The 13,465-nt window shown below is 37.6% G+C and overlaps 1 protein-coding gene across 1 annotated transcript in view; it reads left to right on the forward strand.

Annotated features, from left to right (window-relative positions):
- LOC135107241 (uncharacterized) overlaps positions 1-13,465 on the forward strand; it is a gene marked incomplete at its 5' end in the record, with an annotated part of 51,811 nt that overhangs the window by 34,852 nt on the left and 3,494 nt on the right. Inside the window, 4 exon segments of the mRNA XM_064016901.1 lie at positions 10,452-10,547; positions 10,549-10,579; positions 11,177-11,329; positions 12,912-13,024. Of these exon segments, the coding sequence (XP_063872971.1) occupies positions 10,452-10,547; positions 10,549-10,579; positions 11,177-11,329; positions 12,912-13,024 (393 nt within the window).

A 13,465-nucleotide genomic window follows, 5' to 3' on the forward strand; every position in this document is an offset into this window, starting at 1 on the left:
TAATAGACGCTCAGGGAAAGGAAGATCATTGATAGGGTCACGTGAGCAATCTCATAACGGTTCAGGACGTAAACATTACAGGAGAAACATTAAAAAAAAAAAAACTGAAAAGAGCTGTGCAGTGAGTAGGGATGTGAGTTTCGTCGGTTGTAAAATGATGGTCACCAGAATTTTCTTTATGGGTTCGCTAATGGAACCTGAGACGAAGATGGTTATGGTACACAAAAAGTTGCTACAAGAAGACTGATATCATTGCTAAGACTAAAACTGATGCCCTCTGATCTTTCACAGCTAAAATGGCTTGTTGCGTGCTGTCCTCCATGAAACTAAATTTTCTTGAATATTCTCCAAACTCGGTTTGTCTGTTGTTTATCACTGCTTAGATATTGTTTCCCCTACAAAAAAAGAAAAAAATGTTCGTGTGACCTTATATTTCATCAGTGGTTTAGAAATCGCATTCCAAGTAGAGCTATTAAGAGCTATTAAGAGAAAGTCATACATCTCACTCTATCTAATGGAACCTGTAATGCCTAAGCTTACTCATTCAAAGAGCATTCCCATGTCCACTGGTTCAGAGATGTCCCTCTACGTTTGAATTACGACATACCCGACACCTGCTGCCAAAATCTTTACACTCCTTCCTTCTTTTGTTACAGTAAAGCACATTTCTTACATCTAACTGAAGTGACTCTTATACTTCCATGCCTTTCAGACGACAGAAAGTTTAAGTGCATTGAATGTGTCACATGGGCAACTGAGACACAATTTGACGCTTCACTTCCCTCCAACCATTACGGGTCACTATGATATATTATCTTCTTAGCTCATCTCTTTCAAATTGAGTATGCCTCATTTTACTGTGTTTTTGGTACTTATACATGAGATGTTTAATTTCTTCTATCAAACATAATTTCCTCCCCTTAATGGTCTCACTATTTCATAATAATCTGCTAATGTTACAGCTCATTGAGTTTCCTTTAATTTATCTTCGGCTATTCGACTTTGTTCTTTGCGCTTGTAGTCGATTCATCATGTTTGCTTGCACATACACTACATTATGGCTCCATAGTCCCAGTACTATCCAGGTGCCATGACTCTCAGCTGCTTCAACGATTCCAAGCAAACACGATTATATATTTTATAGCTAAATGGCTTTTGATTATTTTAGCTCCCTCAGTAAAGATAAGACAGTCATGATAACATTGAATAACTGTTCTTGATATTATTACATATAGCCTGTGATATTCAGCTCTTATATATGCTGATAAAAAAAAAAACTGCCGTGCAATCTGACACTTCTCCGAGTTAAGATCACAGTCTAAATTGTTTTTTATTTCATGGGTTAAGTTCCTAAAGCAGATATCCCTCTTTATCAACAAGAGCAGATATTGTTGTTGTATCACTTGAACGCTGCCACTCGTGTCATTTACCCTTTCCTAACGATGGCTGTGACATAAACTGAGAAATCTCACATCATACCTAAGTGCAATATTTCACCAGCTCCAATACATAAATTACTCAGCGACATCACATATTTTCCAGACACCCCGTGGCCTGGCACAGTGCAGCCTTTCATTACGATTAAATCAGGAATGCAACACGTAGCTCAGAGCAACTTCATGCTTGTTAATCTCTTCATCATTACGTACATGTTTATCCTTGCAGTAATTCATCCACTTAAGAAATAATTAGAGGCTTCACATTATCTCAAATAATCGGTACAGTCCCAAAATGAATCAGGCTTAAGCTCAATAATTATCTCAATAAGAAGGTAAGGTTAGTAATGACATTTTTATCCTTACGAAAGAGGTTTAAAGATATTTCTTATTCTCTCAAAATATATCTGTTAAAAAACTTATTACCTGCCACCATCCTCAAGTTAGCTATCACTCCTTCAACTTTTTTTTTGTACAAGTCACTGCTGCCTTTCCAATTGTCTACAAGATTCACTGACACCACAATAAATAACACATGCTGCACCCATAACATAAGAAAGACATTATAAGTCAACTGCTGCTTTTGTGTTTGGGAAAAAATGTGCAACGAAAGATAAAGAGAGTCTGATGCAATTCTTTTATTGTATTCATGAGCCGTAGGAGTTATCTTATCTTGCCTCACTGAATATGTCTCATATCATTAGCGTCGAGTTGTCTCTTATCTTTTAACAATGTTGATCATGTATTATTTTGATGTACCGCAACATATGACCTCGCTCTTGCAACGCCACTAAATAAGTCACTCATTCCTCCCGTTGGGGGTAACATTTCACCATACTCGTCCTTGCTTCAATTTCACTAAGTCCCTTCTATCTTTTTCTTGACCCTTTTATTTCTATAACGCCGTTTAGGTCTCTCGCTACGAATAGCGCACTCGTTACTCCACTTGAGTAAACTTATTATTTTTTTTTATAGCTATGGTAAAACAACAGGTACTAAAAATCTCAATTACTCCAACATTCATTCCTCTTGCTCTCTACGGTGTCTCTTGAACTTAAACTTCAGACTTACAACACAACGTTTAATAATTCAACCTGAGGAGATTTCACAATAGTCAAAGGGATAATATAAAAGTTTTCTTGTATATATATTTTTTTTTTTATAAATAGAAAAACTTGTATATGTGTTCTCTCTCACTGACTCGACAATCAATGTTAAAGTGATTGTCTATTCCAAGTCTTCCAGTCTTGGTCATCCTCTTTTAGAGATTTTGGTGAAACTTTTGCTGTTGCCTCTATCAAAAGCTTTTGATAGAGTCTGGCACAAAGCCTTGATTTCTAAACTACCCTCCTACGGCTTCTATCCTTCTCCTGTAACTTCATCTCAAGTTTCCTTTCTGACCGTTCTATTGCTGCTGTGGTACACGGTCACTGTTCTTCTCCTAAATCTATTAACAGTGGTGTTCCTCAGGGTTCTGTCCTGTCATCCACTCTCTTCTTATTATTCATTAATGATCTTCTAAACCAAATTTTTGTCCTATCCACTCCTACGCTGATGATACCACCCTGCACTTTTCCACGTCTTTTCATAGACGTCCAACCCTTCAGGAGGTAAACATTTCACGCAGGGAAGCCACAGAACGCTTGATTTCTGATCTTTCTAAAATTTCTGATTTGGGCAGAGCAAACATGGTATTGTTCAATGCCTCAAAAACTCAATTCCCCCATATATCAACTCGACACAACCTTCCAGACAACTATCCCCTCTTCTTCAATGACACTCAACTGTCCCCCTCTTCTACACTGAATATCCTCAGTCTGTCCTTTACTTATAATCTGAACTGGAAACTTCACATCTTCTCTAGCTAAAACAGGTTCTATGAAGTTAGGTGTACTGAGACGTCTCCGCCAGTTTTTTCTCACCCCCCCCAGTTGCTAACTCTGTACAAGGGCCTTATCCATCCATGTATGGAGTATGCTTCACATGTCTGGGGGGGTTCCACTCATACTGCTCTTCTAGACAGGGTGGAATCAAAAGCTTTTCGTCTCATCAACTCCTCTCCTCTAACTGACTGTCTTCAGCCTCTCTCTCACTGCCGCAATGTTGCATCTCTAGCTGTCTTCTACCGCTATTTTCATACTAACTGCTCTTCTGATCTTGCTAACTGCATGCCTTCCCTCCTCCCGCGCCCTCGCTGCACAAAACTTTCTTCTTTCTCTCACCCCTATTCTGTCCACCTCTCTAACGAGAGAGTTAACCAGTATTCTCAATCATTCATCCCTTTCTCTGGTAAACTCTGGAACTCCCTGCCTGCTTCAGTATTTTCACCTTCCCTAAGACTTGAATTCCTTCAAGAGGGAGGTTTCAAGACACTTATTGATCAATTTTTGACTACTGCTTTGACCCTTTTATGGGACTGGCATTTCAGTGGGCATTTTTTTTTATTGGATTTTTGTTGCCCTTGACCAGTGTCCTTCCTACATAAAAAAAAAAAAAAATCGTGACCCACATTTTTTTTTTTTTTTTCTTCTCTCTGTCTGGATTCTTTTCAAGAATTATACTAATGACATCTCCACATCGCACTGAAGTAACACAAACTGTCATTGACGGAATGGTTAATTAATTCGTCTCCCTCATGGTCTTATCTTTTGATGACTTGATAAATCCTGTGATTGACTTTTTAATAGCATCCCAGGAACTTGATTTCTGGAAGCCGTCCTGACTCCACGATCCTTTTTGCATCTCATTTATCTTTCTTTCCTTCCTTTCCTTATTATTTCTTAATTTAAGACCTGCTTGTGTGGTCGTCGTTTGCAGCTCTTTTCCAAAGTGGGGAAATAACCTCTCTCTCTCTCTCTCTCCTCTCTCTCTCTCTCTCTCTCTCCTCTCTCTCTCTCTCTCCTCTCTCTCTCTCTCTCTCTCTCTCTCTCTCTCTCTCTCTCTCTCTCTCTCTCTCTCTCTCTCTCTCTCTCTCTCTCTCTCTCTCTCTCTCTCTCTCTCTCAAGATGCTACTTTGCACTTGACCTTCAATTATGTGACGTATAATAGGATGTTTTGTTAAACGGATTTTGATTATAATTGCTTTGCAAATCGAAGGAACCTTTCTCAATTTCCTCATCCTTGTTATCTATTTATTGCCTTTACTGCCTTACAAAATGCTTTTACTTGACGTGACGTTATTTAATTGATTCTCTGTTGGAGTTCCCTTAACTGTATTGGCGAGCGTGGAGTTCTGTAGCGCGTACAAAGTTGTGAACGAGATTAGCTATGAGGGAAGAGTGAGTTGGTTAGGAGGGAGAGGAAATAAAAAGGGCTGAGAGCAAGAGCAATAGAGGAAGTGGAGCAGGTCACATGTGAGTGAAGAAAAAGCTGGATTAACTAAAAGTGGGCTGAAAACTTTCAACAGAATAGAATAAAAAGAACGGAAAAAAGTAGTGATAACATATGAGCGCACAGTATTTATAGCCACGAAAAAAAAGGAGGTATATATGAACACTTAAGATGCCAGGCAAAGGAAATATCGCTCAGTAATACCCGTTTATTGCTCCAAGAACGCTGTCACATTGAGAAGTCGGGAAAAGGATCATTAATTCATAGAAGATACGAAAAAATGTGTATTGATTCGTCAGTATGTAGATAGATGTGTGAGGAGGATATGTTGGTACACGAGTACAGGACAGAGAAAAAGAGAGAGAGAGAGAGAGAGAGAGAGAGAGAGAGAGAGAGAGAGAGAGAGAGAGAGAGAGAGAGAGAGAGGAGAGAGAGAGAGAGAGAGAGAGAGAGTCCATTAGCCATGATGGAAAATGGGAAGAGGGAGAGCTTTACAAAGGTCATCAAAATTTATAGATGGAAAAAAATCACCACGCACTCAAACACCGGCGCACTCGCGCGCGCGCGCACACATACACACACACACACACACACACACACACACACACACACACACACACACACACACACACACACACACACACACACACACACACGGCCCGGTATAGACTCAGCGCGATTCCCACCATGGTGCGAGCCATCAATCAATAATCCCTTCTAGATTAGACTTACCTTTAGGAGTAATGTTAAGTATTTCCCCACCCCCCTCTGTACATTTTCAGTTTGTTAATTGCCTAAATAATAAGCCGTTTATTATTAGTATTATTATTATTACACACACACACACACACACACACACACACACACACACACACACACAGTCAGAAAAGAGAGTGCCAGACAGTTCAAATTAAGTCAGTTACTATTAAGAGCACATGAAAAAGTACTGAGAGGGTTTTTATTCAGGTAAAGAAATGTAATGTTTGCTAAAGCAGAGTAGCGATGTAGGGTATCACTAGTGCTATGAAGGTGAAAGAAATCTTATTACTAAACTCGGATTCGGAAACAGGAAATAAACACTTAGCTTCTCATGCACACTCGTACTTCCTCACCACCAATATGCTGTCGTCTTCATCTCATCCACATCATGCCAACACTCTCATTGATTTAGACCCAGCCAACAGTGAACGTATCAGGCACTATAATAGTAAATAATGTTTCAGTTATATATATATAAAGTATGTTAGATAGGCTGAACATTGTTTTTTCATTAGAATTAGATAAGAATGATTTCATCGGAATTTCTTGAATGAAGACAAATTAGTTTCCCATTTACAAAGCGCCGTTCAATGAAGAGCGTATTTTTAGCTACAAAATTTAACAAAATAACTTTTTAGTATTGTTTTCTATAGACTTCTCAGGATTATCTCCCTGCAAACACAATATATTATACTAGTTACTGGGAATTCAAGATACTCTTCTAGAGTGATGCGTTTAAATATATACACGTTTTTTAAAAGAAGATAAAAAGACTACACAAAACGTAAAGAAAAAGGAAAAAAAAATGTTAGTAGCTACTCATATACATGACATTTTTTTATTACACTCCTGAATTATGGAGTTATTTATATTAGGACTTCTTATTTCGGATTTTTCCCACATAAGTTATATGTATTTCCTGTACAGCAATATCTTGCGCATCTTTTACATAATAGAAAAGTATGAGGAGAAAGGAGACACAAAAAAAATATGTAGCTAACAAGAAAAAAAAATTAAGTCTCTTAGCATATGATAAGATTTATAAACTATCCAGAATGTCCATACTTCCCATTATTTATTGCAACGTTAACTTGATAAAGAAAGAAAAAAAGTGACAAACTCCACGTGTTACTTAATCTCCCACTCATTCACACTGTCACCGAAAATCACCATACGTCAGTTCAGAGGTCTGCAACACAGGGAAATTAGGTGCCTTTCTAACACCACCACTGCCTACTACTGAGACTCGAAATGTATTACTGCTAAGGCGGGAGAATTTACTGCTGCGAGAGGGGAGGGCGAGTCGATGTCACACTGAGGGAAAAATGGACGAAGAATTGCTATAGTCTTACGCTGCCGATATTTACAATGGGTGGAAAATTTATTCTCCTCTCTCTCTCTCTCTCTCTCTCTCTTCCTCTCTCTCTCTTCTCTCTCTCTCTCTCGTCTCTCTCTCTCTCTCTCTCTCTCTCTCTCTCTGATTCGTACATTCATGCTCTTGTATGATATTTTTTTTTATATAATATACGTATAATCGATGGCCTTTCATGTGTGTTTTTTTTTTATGTATGCTTATTTTCTTCCAGTTTGTTTTGTTACGTATTGATTTATATTTCCAAGTTCACTGTATATCTTTGAGTCTTATTATATTTACTAAAGCAGAGAGAGAGAGAGAGAGAGAGAGAGAGAAAGGGGGCAGGAAGGAATTATCTTCATTTCCTGCTATTACATTATTGCTTATATGTATCATATTAGTGAAGAAAATATATCAACTTCATAATACATTTCGTATTTCCATAATTATTTATTAAGTAATGTATGAAAATTTAGTGCGTGATTCGTAATCCCCTCTGGTCACACACACACACACACACACACACACACACACACACAACACATACACACACACACACTACATTTCCGTAATTTTTCATGTCGTGTAGTTTGAAATTTGCATTGGAAGAGGAAGAGAGAAGGTATATATTTATTCTCATTTTAGGTTTATTTTAAGAAAAAAAGCGAAGAGCTGGGGGAAAAATGTGCGAAAGGAGAGATGGAAGTGAATGGAAGGTGGAAAAATAAGAGACATAGAAGGGAGGAAATGCGTGTGAAGGAGAAGGGAGAGTGAGACAGACAGGGAGAGGAAGATAAAAGGAAAAGAGGCAAAGAGAGTGAGAGTGAGAGAGAGATAGAAGGTAGGGAAAGAGGAGGAAGGAAAGGAGGTATTGTCTCTAATATGTCAGGAGAGTGAGTGACCCTGTGTGTGTGTGTGAGAGAGAGAGAGAGAGAGAGAGAGAGAGAGAGAGAGAGAGAGAGAGAGAGAGAGAGAGAGTGAGTGTGTGAGTATTTGCGTCCTACATGCGCCAAAATAAAATAAATTAAAATCTTTAACTTAGATATACAAAATCACCCACAATCCTTCTTCACAGGCAGTTATGAGAAAAGGAAAGATATATCAAAGTGATTAAGAAATGACGAGCTCTTCATGGCTCTTCGGTATACATCTGTATTTTTCTTACATTGCCCCCACTAGTGTTAGCAGGCGGAATCCATCGTGTTATTCCAGCCAATCAGAAGTAAATATTAAAGGATGCTTCCTCCAATACCCTGTGGACGTTTTTCTTGCTTTCTTTCATCTCGCATTTCGGCAGAAAGAATTTTGTTTTCTCTTACACCTTGCAGTGATATCATATTGTTGTTGTTATTGTCATCGTTATTATTATTATTATTATTTTTATTATTATTATTTATTATTATTATTATTATTATTATTATTATTATTATTATTATTATTATTATTATGTGCTTTTTTTTTTTTTTTACTGATACTTCCTATCTTTTTTTTTTATATCCTTAGACTTATATTCACCATTAATGCTCTTGTTTTTACTGCCTGTTGGTTTATTACATGTCATTATTATTGTTACCATTTTTTTTAATGATACTTTGTATCCCATTTTATTTCCTCAGCCTTGTCCTCATCACTAATTATTTTGTCTTTGTTCCTTGTTGACTTGCTACGACTTATCTGTTTATTTTTATTATGATTATTATTCTTGTACAAATAAAAATGAAGGAGTAATCATCAGATATGCAAATGTTGGATGTGTCTGAGAAACGTGTACATATTTGCTTTCATTCTCATTATTATTCAAGGAGTACAAATAAAGGTTACAGAGAAGCGTGTGTTGGGAAGCGTGTGTGTGTAGGTTTGGGGCTTGCGCATTGTTATTCTGTTTTGAATTCTCTAGAGTGATGTTTTCTTTTACCAAGTATTCTTAGCGGCAGGTGTGTTGTGGTTTTTCAAGTTTGATGTTTGATTTAATTTATTACGAGTATATTTCCTTGCCTGATGTTCTAAGTTGCTGATCTGGTGTGACTTCCATGATTTATTTCGACCAGATAGTCTTAGTCATTGTAATTTGCTTTCATTTATTTTCTATAATAACACAATTTACGTCATAAAAATTCTTCATGAAATTAGATACGCATAGTGATTAAGTTCACTCTGGCACTGCAGAAACTTATATCATAATAAGTTACTTAAATTTTATTTAATTTTATTTCGCAATTTCTCCTTTATCATCATTTGCTATTACACTTCATACTTCACTGACATTCAAGCGTTCAGTGATCGGATTATAAATTAATAATTTCCTGGCAGTCTCAAGCAAAAGAGAAAATATGAAACTACGTAATGTGAGACTGAAATTATAAATGTGAGTTACGGAAGCCAGCTGAGAGCGGTTTGTGGGAGACGGTCTTGCTTGAAATTGTCAACCAGTGAACATTTCAGTTGAGTTATAAATTCAGAAAATCAGGTGGAGACTTCGCATGTCCTCGGCTCCACTTCAGAAAAAAAAGTGAGAGAAGTGTATATAGGAGTAGTTTGATTTGTTTTTTCAGGAGTCTTGATAAACTGATCCGAGAAGAAAGGGAAAGAAAAATGTAATTTTGTAAAAATGTGTATATTTTCTTAATACTCTCACTGCAGAACAATAATAATAATATTAGATCGAAAATCATAAAAATAAGAACATTCACTCTTTCTAGCATTCTTGGTTTTAATACGTGTTTCATTATAAATTCTCTCTTATTTCTTTGTAGTTGTTTTAAATGGTATTTTTTTTTGTTTTGCAACGTGAGCTTATTATTCCTGTGAGTTAGTAAAAGAATATAATCTACATGTACTGTTGCGTCGCTCATTAATTAACTCTCTTGCATTAAAATGTTCCTTCACTTACTGTAACATTTTTTTTTTTTTTGACCCATTTTTGGTCATTGTCATTTTCATTCACTTTTTTTTCTATATTATCTCATCTCTTCCTTCTTCTTCTTCTTCTTCTCCGTCTTCTTCTTCTTCTTCTTCTTCTTCTTCTTCTTCTTCTTCTTCTTCTTCTTCTTCTTCTTCTTCTTCTTTTTCTTCTTTTTCTTCTTCTTCCCCTTCTTCTTCTTCTTCTTCTTCTTTTTCTTCTTCTTCTTCTTCTTCTTCTTCTTTCTTCTTGTTTGTCCTCAGCCTTTGTTCTCTACATCTCGTTTCTTGTTTTTCTATCTGTCATCCCCACCTATTGCTCTCTCTCTCTCTCTCTCTCTCTCTCTCTCTCTCTCTCTCTCTCTCTCTCCTCTCTCTCTCTCTCTCTCTCTCTCTCTCTCTCTCTCTCTCTCTCTCTCTCTCTCTCTCTCTCTCTCTCCATTTTTTAATTTCATGATTTTTGCCAATTAGGAATAATTTTCCATCTCAACTTTTCGATTCTTCGAGAGTTTTGGTGCAACAGCAAATTACACAGCTCTTATTGAAAGAGAGAGAGAGAGAGAGAGAGAGAGAGAGAGAGAGAGAGAGAGAGAGAGAGAGAGAGAGAGAGAGAGAGAGAGAGGAGAGAGAGAGTTCTATCCTGTCCTTTCCTACACGAGTAATTTGCGTTCCAGAGGATGAGGCACTACGCTGGCTGGTCGGAGGATAATGAGTACTACTTGACTATGAAGGAGATTCACGCCGACTTCTTCGAGTGTCTCCTTGAACACGGTGGGCAAGATTGAACCAGAGTACGGCTTTGGTGAGGTCCTTGTGTTTGTGTCTGTGTATGTGTAGTAGTAGTAGTAGTAGTAGTAGTAGTAGTAGTAGTAGTAGTAGTAGTAGTAGTAGTAGTAAGTTGTAGTAGTAGTAGTAGTAGATGATGATGTATGTCAGGTTTATATATAAAATACCGAGAGTTTTTTCCAGAATTCTCTGTGTTTTTTTTTTACTTTGAATTGGAAATTTCATTGTCTCATGTGTTTTTTTGAGGTGCTATAATTTATAATGGGTATGTATATGTGTTATTTTTGGTGCGGTCAATAAAGTGTTATTTATTTATTTTATTTATTTATTTTTTGTTATTTGCCAAGGTATTAATGCTTCCACTGCTGTGTTTGTTCTTATTTTTTGTCTTTATCTATCTATCTATCTATCTATCTATCTATCTATCTATCCATTTACCCATCTATCCATTTATCTATCTATCTATCTATCTGTCTATCCACCCATCCATCCATCCATCAGTCCATTCAATCTTTTTTTCCTCTCCCATCTATCTCCGTCCTCCCTCACCCTTCCTACGCTTCCCTACTCGCTCGCTCTCTCACTCCAGCTCTAATCCCTCGTATGCTTTTAGAGTTCGACGTAGATCGCATCCCAGACAGAGTGCAGATGTACCAGTGGCTCAACATGTGGGGCAACCTCGTGCACGGGGCGCGGGCCATGGTCGACTTCCCTATCTGGCTGCAAATCCTGCCCAAAATACTTTTCAAGGTTATCAACAGGAGAGGTGAGTCAGATGGAGAGATAGGTTGTTGAGTGGGTGGAGAGGTAGGTTGAAAGGTTGGTGGGTAGGTAAGTAGATGGATTGGTGGATGGATGGATAGATAGATAGAGAGAATGACATAGATAGATAGATAGATAGATAGGTTGGTAGAAGATTTATTGAATTTATTGTTTAACTGATTGATTGATTGATTTAGAGGTAAGTCAGGTAGAGTGACATGTGGATAGACGAAGTAGGTTAATTGATAGGCAGGTAGGTAGGTAAAATGGATGGATAGGTTTCTTTGGTTACTTTTGGTCACCAGTGCTAAATCCCTTTCCGAACCTTTATTTTTCGAGAACAATAACTCATCGAGCAATATTTCACAAGTGTTTTGCAAAAAAATAAATAAATAAACAGGATGGAGTGAAATGCCTGACTTTCTTTCTATAACTGACTACTTTCAGTACATAAATGAGTACCACACTATTGTATCTCTCATCATCTTCCGTTACTGCATTCTCATTCCGCTTGATTAAACTTGGTAATTACACTTCCATTTCTAGCCTGAGATACATAAGGTTTTTCCACTGTGCTTCCTTCCTCCCCAAAGCACACAGGGTACCTTCATTTCTCTACTCATTTCATCAGTGAACCCTGGAGCACCTTGGCTTAATCAGTTTTCCTTGAGGAGCAGCCGGCAAGTTATCCTGGGAGCGTGTATTCACTTTAAACACTTTAGAAATTCTGTGGTCTGGTTTTCCTCACTGTCATTATCAGCCTAAGTCCAATGCAGGGCAAAGGCCTCCACCTGTGGCTAGGAGATTAAGAGGGGAGTTAATCCATATACCACGGTACGCTGGCTTGAGAGAGAGAGAGAGAGAGAGAGAGAGAGAGAGAGAGAGAGAGAGAGAGAGAGAGAGAGAGAGAGATTAGTCTGTGTTGCTCTTTAATAGATTACAACCAACCTTGCCATTGCATTACTATATTGCTTCTACTATTACTACTACTACTTCTATTTCTTCTACTACTACTACTACTACTACTACTACTACTACTACCACCACTAATACTTCTTCAACTACTTCAACCACTTTATAGGGATACATTTCCTACACAACCACTAAAGTTGCTATAAAAACAATTGCCCGATACTTCTTTCTCATTTCAGACCTCCACTGAATGACTTACCGACACAATTTTATTACAGTATCATCTTAACTCACACCTTTTCCTCTGGCATGGAAAAGAAAACACACATCCCTTACTGCTTTTCTCAATGACTGCATCACTCTGTAGCTTACTTCTCTCACCCTTATTGTTCCTCCTCTTCCTGTTTCATTTAAATCCCTTGCCTTTCCTCATACATTCCTCCTCTTGCCATTCATTTTCCCTCGGTTCTTCCTCCTAAATTCCTCCTCCTCCCTTTCTCTCGTTCCTTCCTCTTACATTCCTCTTAATCCTGTTCCCTTTTTCTTCTTTGTCTTCTCTCTGACGTTTCTCCTTCTGTTCCCTTTCCCTCTCTCAGTCCTTCCTCTTACGTTCCTCCTCCTGTTGCCTTTCTCTCCCTCTGTCTCTCCTTTCACGCTCTCATTCTCCGCTGCAGATGACGGTATTGTGTCCTACGAGGAACTGAGAAGCTTCTACGCGATGTTCATCAAGCTGCCCGAGGACCAGGTGGAGAACATCACGGAGGAGGCGTACAGGGCCCTCACCTCGGTAAGTACTGGTGCAGAGAGAGAGAGAGAGAGAGAGAGAGAGAGAGAGAGAGAGAGAGTTGGGTATACAAAGGTTTCCAGTACAGAAATAGTATTTATATATGTATTTGGTGTTCTTGAAAAAAAATTGTAACTAAACGAAGGCAATGTTGAATGGGTTGCATTAATCCACTTGTGCCTTTCGATGCAGTTTGTTAGTTTTAGCTCTTGTATTATAGTTGGAGTATTTCTGTTCTCACTCGTATTAAAATATTTGAAGGAGTATTTGGTCACGCTTAGAGAAGATTTGTAGGGGACTTGTCGTAATGCAGTTTAAAAGTAAAATAAATTGACATTAATTAACTCATACGTGACATATTATTATTATTATTATTATTATTATTATTATTATTATTATTATTATTATTATTATTATTATTATTATTATTATTATTATTATTAT

This window comes from Scylla paramamosain, chromosome 15 (assembly GCF_035594125.1).
Source record: "Scylla paramamosain isolate STU-SP2022 chromosome 15, ASM3559412v1, whole genome shotgun sequence".
In the NCBI taxonomy this organism is placed as follows: Eukaryota; Metazoa; Arthropoda; class Malacostraca; order Decapoda; family Portunidae; genus Scylla; species Scylla paramamosain.